Source organism: Mangifera indica, chromosome 12 (assembly GCF_011075055.1).
Source record: "Mangifera indica cultivar Alphonso chromosome 12, CATAS_Mindica_2.1, whole genome shotgun sequence".
Taxonomy (NCBI): Eukaryota; Viridiplantae; Streptophyta; class Magnoliopsida; order Sapindales; family Anacardiaceae; genus Mangifera; species Mangifera indica.
In genome coordinates this window covers 10,290,402-10,302,507 of record NC_058148.1, presented here as the reverse complement: position 1 = coordinate 10,302,507, position 12,106 = coordinate 10,290,402, and the positions used below count along the sequence as shown (strand labels likewise).

The 12,106-nt window shown below is 35.9% G+C and overlaps 1 protein-coding gene and 2 pseudogenes across 1 annotated transcript; all 3 read left to right on the top strand.

Moving 5' to 3' along the window:
• Positions 1–8: 8 nt before the first annotated feature.
• On the top strand, positions 9–5,782 carry LOC123192890 (protein RETICULATA-RELATED 6, chloroplastic-like). The gene is given in 9 exon segments (XM_044605589.1): positions 9–810; positions 892–1,021; positions 1,211–1,475; positions 1,478–1,728; positions 1,873–1,980; positions 2,215–2,763; positions 2,874–2,987; positions 3,609–3,753; positions 4,854–5,782. Coding segments are annotated over 8 exon segments (2,178 nt in total). The 5' UTR covers positions 9–193; the 3' UTR covers position 3,753; positions 4,854–5,782.
• LOC123192052 lies at positions 4,372–5,782 on the top strand (annotated as a pseudogene).
• Positions 5,783–6,566: 784 nt separating this feature from the next.
• LOC123192897 lies at positions 6,567–10,178 on the top strand (annotated as a pseudogene).
• Positions 10,179–12,106: the final 1,928 nt, after the last annotated feature.

Sequence of the window (12,106 nt, the reverse complement as noted above, 5' to 3'; positions counted from 1 at the left end):
TCAGAAATAATCTCCACCAAAGCCATTGAGATAATTGTATTATAGAAAGTGGATCTTGAATATGTTACAAAATTGAGACCACAGAATCGGCGGGGTACATGAGGCCAAAATTTCGCCACCGGTTGACAACCTGACGCTATTGGTTCGGTATACTCAATGACTTGGCTTTGCGCCAACTCGTAGCAGTCTGAGAATGCAGGCCCACACGCACACCCACAGCCCTACTTTTACAACTAAACCGCTTCTGCACCACCAGTGTACTTCAGTTTTACGACGTCAAGTTGGTCTTGTCTCTACCAAACTGCATCGCCACGTCACCTCTATTTCCCTTGCTTCTTATTACCACCACCAGAAACAGAACCAGAATGTTCCGGAATCCAACTCAATCTCCCGCCGCCAAGCGCTGCTCTCTCCTTTCGTTGCCGTCGGGGCATCTATTCTCCTCCAGTCAGCTGCAGCCGCCACGGCAGCTGGAGATGATACCAAATCTGCGACTATCACGCCAAGGGATCGTCCAACGGTTGCGCCTGAGGAGGTTGTCACTGCGCGAATATACGACGCGACGGCGATCGGAGAGCCGTTGGCCGTGGGCAAGGACAAGAAGAGTGTGTGGGAGAAGTTGATGAACGCGAAAATTGTGTATTTAGGCGAAGCCGAGCAGGTTCCTGTAAAAGACGATAGAGAACTGGAGCTTGAGATTGTCAAGAATTTGCGAAAACGCTGCCTTGAGAGTGAGCGAAAGATTTCTTTGGCTCTTGATATGTTTCCCTGTGACTTGCAAGACCAACTCAATCAATACATAGACAAGAGGTTGTATTAAGACGTTATCATATTTTTTTTTTTCAAACAATGTTTATTGTGGCTTATATTGAGACCTGTATTCTATGGCAGGATAGATGGAGAAACGTTAAAGTCTCATGTGTCGCATCGGCCACCTCAACGTTGGCAAGAGTATGAGCCTCTGTTAAATTTCTGTCGTGATAATGGGGTTCATCTTGTTGCCTGTGGTACTCCACTCAAGGTACTTTGCGGTCCAGTAACATTACTTGACCAATGCTTCAGTTAATACTTGTGTACAAAATAGTTAAGTTACATATATTGTTAACTGGTCGATAGCAGTAGGGAATCTAGTAACTAGTATATTTATTGATTTTGCGTTAGTTACTGTTCTTGCCTCTTGGAATACTTTTTAATCTTTCAAATATTGTAGGTTCTAAGGACTGTTCAAGCAGAAGGAATTCGAGGGCTTTCGAAGGCGGAGCACAAAGTATATGTGCCTCCTGCTGGTTCCGGTTTTACTTCTATCTTGCATAGATCATCGGTCAATGTGAACTTTTCAAATCAGTTGGTTCCATTTGGCCCGAGCTCATATCTATCTGCACAAGCTAGAGTAGTTGAGGAGTATAATATGTCTCAAATAATTTTGCAAACAGAGATGGATGGAGGTACCAATGGTATGCTAGTAGTGGTGACTGGGCAAGTCATGTTGCATATGGAGCAAGGGGGACTGGGGTATCAGCTAGAGTTTCAAGGAAGATGCTAAAGAAAAATCAAGTTGTTATATTACTTGATCCTGAAAGGCAACACATACGAAGAGAGGGAGAAGTTCCTCTCGCTGATTTTTTGTGGTATTGTGCTGCCAGACCATGGAGCAGAAATTGTTTTGATCGTGCTGAAATAGCTCGAGTAATGAATGCGGCTGGAAGGAGACGGGATGCCCTTCCCCAGGTTAGCTGTTCTTCATAGTCCAAGGAAATAGCATTAGTTTTTAGTTGACTTTTATTTTGTGTAAAGCATCATTGTTTTTTTTTATTTTTAAGATTGTATATATTTCCTTCTCTCATAAAGAGGACATTTTGTCATGCTTATCAGGACCTCCAAAAAGGCCTAGATCTTGGTATTATATCACCTTAGGTACTTCAGAGTTTCTTTGACCTAGAACAGTATCCTCTTCTTTCAGAACTCACTCATCGCTTTCAGGTACATTTTCTTACTGATAAAGATCCTTGTTTGGTCTTCAAGCATTAGAAAATTCCATCATTTTTTATTATGTTTTGTGACCTTGCCTATTCTTCAGTTTCATATTACTTTCCGAAATTCCAATCAGAGAAAATAATTGGTTCTACAAACAAAACCAATAGATAATAGCATAGCTAGATATGGCATTTTATTTTTGAATAGATGCTCATTTCACAATAAATCATTTGAATACAGGGTTTCAGAGAAAGATTGTTAGCCGATCCCAAATTCTTGCATAGATTAGCAGTAGAAGAAGCCATTTCGATAACCACCACCCTTTTGGCTCAATATGAGAGACGTAAAGAGAATTTTTTTGAAGAGCTTGACTATGTTATCACGGATACTCTTAGGGGAATAGTGGTTGACTTTTTCACTGTCTGGCTTCCTGCCCCAACTTTCTCATTCCTTTCATATGCTGATGAGATTAATGTGCCAGACAATGTGGATTCTTTAAAAGGTCTTCTTGGGTTCATTCCAGATAATGCATTTCAAAAGAATCTTGCTGGTAAGGACTGGAATGTCAGTCATAGAGTTGCATCAGTGCTTGTTGGTGGTTTGAAACTGGCAGGTGTGGGATTTATTTCCAGTTTTGGGGCTGTTGCTACCTCAAATATATTGTATCTGATGCGCAAATTCATAAATCCATCATTGGTTACTAATCAACAAAACAAAAGGTCTCCAATTTTTAACACTGCTGTTATTTATAGCTGTTTTCTTGGAACATCTGCTAATCTACGTTATCAGGTAAGGATATTACTTTCTGCATTAACCTTTTTTCAGCTTCACCAATGATATTTTAGCAAAACAATATTGTGCGATATCTTTACATATAGTTGATAAATATATTAATGCAGATAATTGCTGGAATAGTGGAGCATCGAATTTCTGAGGAATTTTCTTCTCACACATTATTTGTAAATATGGTATCATTTATTGTTCGGACAATTAACAGCTATTGGGGAACTCAGGTTGGAAATTTGTTTCCTTCTTTCTAGTTTATTTTCCTTTTTAATCCTGTCATTATTTTTCTTGAGGACCATATTCAGTCTCTGTGATTGTATAATTGCATCCTGGAACCATGCTATATAATTATGCATCCATCCCTGTTGGAAATTATTTGTAATTGTGAGGCCTAGGTCGTTATGATATGTTTTACTGTCACAGGATAAAGGCTGCAAGACAGATATCTGTATGCTGTTATTCAAGTGAAATTGTGTGTAATTATTGTGGACCTTGAGAGATCCTGAATTTTGTCATTATCTCATATTTTAAAAGATGAGTGAAAAGACTCCTCTGTGGGGGTTTCTTTACTGTCTAAAAGGTTGTTGGTGATAGAATTTAAAAATCTCTGACAGGAATCTTAATAGTTGTTCAAACGTTTTAAAGTGCATAGGTTTGTTTATTTATTTCTAATTTCTATAGCTGGTATCTAGGTTGGTTGTGAATTTGGAATTGCAGTATCATTAATTCTTGATTAATCTTTCTCGTGAACTCTCAAAATCACCGCTGATGGCACCAGTATTGCAGTTGTCTTTTCCTTATTCTCCTATTCATCACTAACTTGAGTTTTCTTTCTCTAAATGCTGTAGCAATGGGTTGATCTTGCACGCTTTTTGAGAATACAAACTCGGAAGAGCGAAACCACTTACAGAGCACAGGAATCTCCTAGTCCTGCTGCACTGGGATGCAACATTACAGGAGAGAGTAGTATAGATGAAATCAAGAACCAGTGAGGTGATAATTTTTGTTTTAATTGTCTTTCCAATTCAAAAATTACACTTCCAATGATTCTGGGAAAGTTGCAATATGTATATTTATCCCTGCTGAGACCAGACTGTGAGTTGTCAAATATAACTCTTTATAATTTTGGTGAACATAAAGTGTATGCATACATGGATATTACATTAACATTCCTTGTGAAATCAATAATGTAATGTTAAAGGGATGAAGAAAATGATTCAATGAATAGGCAGAGTTTTAGATTATAATTTTAGGTACCCATTGAATGTGATGTCTATCTGCTTACATGTTCTTTTATCATGTAATGAAACAAGAATGAGGTTATGTGCAAGATCCATATGTGATAATTTCCAACCAGTAGAGATTTTTTATTATTAACATCCGTGAAGGGTTAGTTGAGCATTTAGGCCTATAGTTTACTCCCACAATAATCGGAGTTGGAGTCCCTTTATGAGCATCTACATAGCCAAAGGCCGTTTTTTCTTGTTTTTGAAAAGACTGTAGGGTTAGATAGGAACTCTAATTTCGAGACTCAAGTTTTGAACAAGTTCGAAAAGTGAGGTTGGGGGATTTTTGGATTAGCAGTATAGGAAATTACCATTATCCTAACAAATGGTACCTTTTATAACCATTATCAAACAAGAGTTCAGTGCGGGATACAAGAGTGTTGTAACTTGCAATTACATGGGCATGATCTTACAAATTGGTGTAAATTACATGTTGTCATTGTGTATTGTCTATTAAGTCAATTTTTTGTTTTTATTGTTGGAGTAGTGTTACGTATATAAATAATAACATGTCACCATGTGATTTGATGGTTATGAATTAGAGATAAAATAACACTCAATTATATGATGACATGTTATTATCTGTGCACAAAATTATACACGTTGTTTGTATACATAATTTTATTATTATTATTTTTGGGTTAGACCAAGTTGATAGTAAGGTGTCAAATAAAATAATATTTTACTTTGTTAGGATTTCATGCAATATATTGAATCTGTAAATTCAAACATTTGATGTATTTTTGTTATGCTTCAATAAGATCGTTAGCTTACTTTCCAAACTCGTTCTTTATCTGATGTTATCAGAGTCTATCCCAATTTGGGTTGTGGAAAGTTCATCTATTTTTGTCCTGTCATTGTCATGGACATAGAAAGCTCCAGCAGCCCTTTACCTGATGAGCGACTTCTCTTCTCTCTGAGCTACCACCAACTTGAAGGTGTTATCCAGTTGAACCACAAAGTCACCATTCAAGACAGATAGGTTAATTTGATGATCAACACAGACAACATAAGGTGTGATATTGTTCAACTTGTGAATGATACTCTGATGAATGAAAGAGGTGTTGGGGTTGATGGAAAGCATTTCCCTTCAAGGATATCACTGCAAATAACTCCAACTCTTCAGACGAGCATAATAAGTGTTTCAGTTAGCAAATCTTCAGATAATCCATCAAGGGAGATTGGGCGAGAGAAACCATTGAAGGTTCGTTTGATCCACCCAACTCTTTCTTTGGGCTCAAGGTATCCGCTGGAGAGACCATGACGATGAATTTGAAGACTTGGAAATTTGAACAATACTGTGTATGGCTATAGTGCAATTCTAAACTGGTTCCTTCATGACAGCAGTGATGGAAAAGAAGTAATCTCCTCCAGGCCATCCAAATTTTCTTTGCTCAACCCTAAGGCCTGGTTCAAAGACAGATACACCAGCGCTTACCGGCTGTTCACTAGGCAAGGGGGCGTAATCTTTGCCGGAGATGAATATGGAGAAAGAGTGTGGTGGAAGATTGACAAAAATGCTATTGGAAGAACGATGGAATGGGAGATTAGAGGGTGGATTTGGTTACCTTACTTGCCTAACAAGCATAGAACATTTTATGGTGAGACTAGGAGGTCGGAATTTAGGGAGATTCTGCACCTTAAAATTGCTTAGCTTATTATCGAATATGATTCTTATATACAATATTGATGCATGTAAAAGCAATAAAATTTGTGTCAACGTGAAATTTTCTGAATTCGAGTGTAAAAGTACAAAAACATATATTAAAATGAATAGCAGATAATCAATTTTTACATAATTTAGCTAGAAAATTCAATAGCTTATGTCACGATCGATTTTGTTATAGTATGAGTAACATATGAATAGTAGATTAAACAATACAAAGATATGACGATGTTTTTATCTTAACAACTTAATTAATTGTGATGTTAAGTGTTTAATATGTCATTCATTTTCCCATTATTTAGAATTTTAGGGTTACATAAGTAACCTTTTAAGGTAATGTAATAGACAATAATTTGATGAGTGTCACCATAATTTTGATATGATAAAAGATTATTCACGCTTTAATTGTGATTGTCGAAATTGAGGAGTATGATTTTCCAACAATAGGAAATATATATTCATTATTTGATGGATTGTGATAATCATATTAAATTTGACTTTTTATTTCTTGTTTTGTGACTTTAAAGAAAAAGTCTTATTTGATGTTTATTATATAGATTGTTAGTTTGAGAATCGTTGAATTATAATGTTTTTTAATTTAATAAAAAATCAACTACTTCTAATAAACTATTTTTTAAGTAAATTATTTTTTAAATAAATTATCTTTTATACATAATTAGAAATACAAATTTGTGATAAACTTTCTATTGTGTAAGAATTAGGAAACATAATCCTAATTATGATAGCGGAATTACCGTAATTAAACAAGGAGATAGATGTACATACCCACCTGGCCCACGTGAGAAACAAGCAGTTAGAAAAACATTAAGACCCAAGCGGGGCAGAAACAAAGGCAGGGTGGACGGAGATTTTAAGGCCAACCAATTAACAAAGAAACACTATTCAGTCTATCTCCTCTTATTCACCACTTTAGCTAAACCTCAGCTCTACTGTAGCAACTAACATTTTTAAAACTTCACTCCTCTCTCTTTCAACTCTCATTTTCATAAATCTGTTATCTCATCATTTCATTTTCTTTCAATGGAGTCCTCCGCCATTCTCCGATCTTTCAACTGTAATTTTCTCCTCCTCTTGTCAGATCGATCTTTCGTGTTTTCGTTTCATTTCACGACCTTATGATTGTTATGTATCTGTAGTTTGTTGCTAATTGAAGAGGTAATTGTGAGAATCGGCTTCGTTTATGTGAATTAGAGAAGGAGCGGATTTAGAAATTTTGTTTAGGCGAAATGTCATTTCAGCTAGCTGCTACTATTTTTCTTGGTTTTTTTTTTTCAAGAAATGTTTTCTTGATTTAATTTTTAATCTCTCCTTCTTATGCGATTGAATTTCTATTATCTCAGCATTAGAAAAAAAATTACGTGAAGCAAAATAGTTGTCGGATTCTTTAGAAAGAAAATTGTAGTCGAAGCATTATTTTATTTCTAAAGAATCCGACTAACATCTAAGAAATTATTTCTGTCGAAACATGTTAGTCGGATTCTTCAGAAAGAAAATTGTATGAAGCAAAATTATATTTGTTTCAATTTTGGTGATTTTTTCTGGAAATGTTTTTGACACGTGTTTTCTCTCTATTCTGTTTGTTTATTGTTTTGTTTTCGAATTTTTATAATATCAGCCGCGGGAGGCTAGTTCTTAATTATGTGAGAATGGACAGAAATATCGCATGTGTAGTATTCTTACAACCTGAGCTAAATTAAAGGTTTAATATGCAATCTGATTCTTTGAGCTTGTTGTTGGATTCTAGATTCTATAGGTACCGTTTCAAAAGTGAGATCGCTGCTTGAGAGACCTGCAATGGTGTCTATTCAAAATAGTTGCTGGCACTTCTCGAGTAAATCACACAAACTTGCTGCTTCTGCGGTGAAGCGATACAAGACAGTTGTATTAAGTGCAAAGACATCTGAAGCTACTGGAGCAGCCACGTCTGACAGTGAGTTTCATAGTTTTTGTGCTGTTCTATTGTCTTGATGTTAATAGAGTTATCCCTCTATTGGTAGTTTCATGATCAGTATTGTTATAAATAAACTCTGATTCCATAAAGTGCTGAATTTTTATTGTACCAGTGAAATCTTATTTGAATATTCTCTGAGTATATTTAATTTGATGCATACGTGAAGGCAGCAGTTAGGTTGCACACGATACAACACAAGATGTTGTATTAATCTTTTGTCACTAATTTTTAAATTGTTCACTTTTCAAATTTAGAAGAAAAAGCCAGTGTCTGATGCATCTAAATTTGATTGAAGGCTGCTGACTTAAACAATTTTATATTGAAATTGAGTAAGTTCTTTTTCATCCATTTGGCAATCCAGTTATGAATGAAGGATCTATTTTGTAAGGAGTACTGAACTCATGTTTGATTGCAATGGAAATGATTGTTATGTTGAGAAACTATGCTTGCATTTCGGTTCCTATACTTGTTTAGCCCCATGTTCCTCAATTCGTCATGTGTGAGAATTCCTTTACATGTTTCTTTATGAATGGAATGTGTGATCTAATTTTCAATGATTAATTTGGCTTTGTAATGCTTATGATGAGGCAGTTTCATCTGAGAGTGCTACTCAAAGCTCTCAGGAGAAAAATGCCCTGCGCACCTTCCCAAGTGCACTTGAGGTGAGTATTTTTCCTCGAGAGCTTTTTTGCTCTATATTCAGATCCAATTCCCAGTCCTTATTGTTGCTTATTAGCTGTATATCTCTGCTTCTCCTTTCCATTTTCTTTTACAGTTATTTCATATAAATTGATTTACTGTGCTCATCTGTTGAGGTTATGCATTTCATATGAGAAGAAAGCCTTAAATTTTTTGTACCACTTTCCAGGAGAAAATTTCATTGCTCCTTTTGTAAATTGAACTTCATGCTGCTACCTTGATATTAATCTGCAGTTCTTGCAACTTTGTCTTCTGCTCTGAAATGTAACTAGCTTACTTATTGGTTACACATCACCAGGCATTGGTACTGGAGGTCTGTGAAAAGACAGAGATTGCTGAGCTGAAATTGAAGGTACTATTCTGAACTTCTGGCTTGCTCATTCTTTATCTGAAAAAAAAAAAAAAGAGAAAATCGCTGGCACTGCACAGAAAACCTTAATAGTTATGACAGAAGCTTTTTTTGTATTGATGTTACTTTATGATAGGTTAGAGACTTTGAAATGCATCTGAAGCGGAATGTTGGAGCCACTAAAGCTCCCTTGTCAAACCTTCCACCTACAACACCACCACCTATTCCAACTAAACCCATGGATGTATCAGCTCCTGTGGCTGCACCATCGACACCACCAAAACCCTCTGAAGAAAAAGCCAGTGCTTTTGCTAATGTGTCTTTTGGAAAGTCACCAAAATTAGCAGCCTTGGAGGCTTCTGGATCAAATGATTATGTTCTAGTATCTTCTCCAACGGTACATGTTCCTAGACAGTGAATCCCATTTCTTAATTTTTTTTAACAATGTTTTCCTGTTTAATTTTTGTAATTTTTTCTTTGCTAGGTTGGTTCATTCCGGAGGAACAGAACAGTGAAGGAAAGAAGCAACGTCCCATCTGTAAAGAGGTGTCTCTGCTTCACCTTAGTCCTTTCTGTCTACTCCATTGTTCTTTACAGTACAACTTTTATTATAGTCTCATAGCAAAGGCTAAAGTTATGGCTGACTTAATTTCCTGATCCAATTACTGACTTTTAGGCTGCATTATGTATTATGATTCAATATGCTTTTCCATGGTATTGGGAATTAACTATACAAACTATCCAGGGGGATGTGATTACAGAAGGACAAGTGATAGGATACTTGGATCAGTTTGGTACTGAACTTCCAGTGAAGGTGAGATTACCTTTCTGATTTCTTAATTCTAAATTATTTCTTCTCATTATAAATGTCTGATTTTATGATGCTTACTTGAATTGTGGAGCAGTCAGACGTGGCTGGAGAAGTCTTGAAGCTCCTCTTTAATGATGGAGGTATGACATTTATCATCTTTTTCTTATTTATCATTTCTTTTTATATCCTAATATCTTGAGCCACTTCATATGGAGTAATACTATGGGCTTTGATTTGACACTAACAAATTTATTCATGCACGTCTCAGCCATTATTGGCGAATTGTGCCTCTCTGGATATGAAGCTGATCTAGTTATCTGATTTTTACTTTGTTACAGAGGCTGTTGGTTATGGCGATCCTCTCATTGCTGTCTTGCCATCATTTCATGGCATTAAGTGAGCTTTCTCTCCTATGAAGAGCATTTTTTCAGTCTTTGTTGTTCGAGAGTTGAGACTGCCAAGGTTCACCGTTCGTTTTAAGTCCTTGCATTTTTTTCCATAGTTTGCTTTTTTCGGTTTGTTCAATCAGAAGGCATGAGTGTAATTGGTTACATGAACTTGACCTCAATGGGTCAATCAAAATTAATTGCAGATCCTGGAATAATAGATTGAGAAGAAATTTGTCCTTTGTGTTAGACGATATTCTTGTAAATCCCTATCGAGTTGCAGATGTTTGTTGTATACCAAAAAATACAAACAGCTTTTATTTCCCTATGCATCACTGTTTTATAACTTGGACAGGAACTGATGCCAAATTTAGTTTAGGTCATGGTTAAAGTTTGTTTTATTTATTAATTCATATTAATATGAGGTTAAATCGACTGAATAGTATTATGGTTCAATTATCTGGTCAGATTTTATCAATCTAATTGATCAATTGAACTCACAAGTGTCAACGCCAGTCTAAAAGTACTGATGACCATAAATTCCAAGCAACGTTTTATTTAAGGCCAACCGACTATTTCCAACTCAAGGTTTGCCGTTTTCTCAAATACCCACCGTTTAACTATGAAAACACCAAAAATTCACCCACCTGTAGTTTATTTTAACACTTTCCGTTAGGAAAAAGGGTAATATGGTAAATCTGGTTCTCCGTTTTAAAATCAATATAAACAATTTTAAAAAAAAAAAAATCTACAACATTTAATGTTGCAAGGGACACGTGCACACGTAACGCACGGAGAGTTGACACGTGGCATTGTCATTTTCCAGGCAGAACGATTATTTGGTGATTTTTGGCGATTCATGGTTTTCAAATCTTTGTGGTTGACGTGGCAGTATGCAAGAAAGACATCTGTCGAAAACAGGAAAAAATCAAACGCACATAAAATGAATCAGCCGTCGAATGCTATGCACTCGAAGGACGTGTTGCAGTCAATATTAAATCTAGTATGATTATTTTGAAATCAGCGGTGGAAATTTTTGAGGCACAAATCGATGACAATGGATTACTCTAGGGAAAGTGAACGAATAAACATGCGACACGTGAGGGGTCGTTGTGTCATTTCACTCCAATTTGAAAAAAAAAAATTTTCTCTTTCACAAACGAACGAGCAACACCTGTTCAGTTGATGTCAGAATTCAAATTTGAACAAAACCAAGGCAACGCCCTTTGGCCTTCATTCTTTCGTTCGACATTCCATTTGCATTAGTCTTTCGGCTGCCTTGTTTCATTGTACTCCAGTGTGATCAACGGTGAATCTTTAACGGTGACGACAAAGACGACCACGACAAGACATCGTTCGATGTTACCAAGGGTGGATGAAGTAGTTTAGTACCAATAAAGACGAGAAAATACAACCTGTTTGGCTAGGTGCGGCTTCGTTGATCACCAACTATTTGGACGACAAGCGTAATGGCTTTTTGTGGTGAGTTAAACAGCAACGACGAGGAAGTTTGCTCCAAGTGAGGCCTTCAGAAAATATTTCATGTCATCGAGGTTTAGTCTTTCGGATACCTTGTATATCGATGTTGTCGAGTACTATAATAGTCTATGTAATGTTAGGATTAGCATTATATGTATATTTTAAACACTATTATAGTCTATGTTATGTTAGGGTTAGCATTATATGTATATTTTAGGGCAAGGCAAAAAAAAAAATTAACGTGAGGGTTTTGCATATGCACTATTTACGTAAGTTTCTGTGTATGACTTTTATTTTCGTGAGTTTTCAGTTCTGTGTGAATATTATGAAGTTGAAGTTTGTAAAATGTTTTGATTTTTTAGGGTATTTGGGTGCTATAATGTTCTTTGTAATGTTAGAGTTATGCATTATATGTATATTTGAGTGCAAAAAAAAAAAATTAACGTAGGGGTTTTGTATATGTACTGTTAACATATCATTTAGGGTTGGGTTATATTTTGGTGGGCATTCAGTTATGTGTATAAGTATTAACTGCTTTTGTTGGGCTTATGTATGAGTATTTTCGGTTGTATTGAGTTCTGTGTATGAGTTATATGTTCAGTTTCTGTGTATGAGTTAGGGCATGATCAGTTTCTGTTTTTAAGTATTATATTCAGTTTCTGTTTTTAAGTATTATGTATCAGTTTCTATGTATAAGT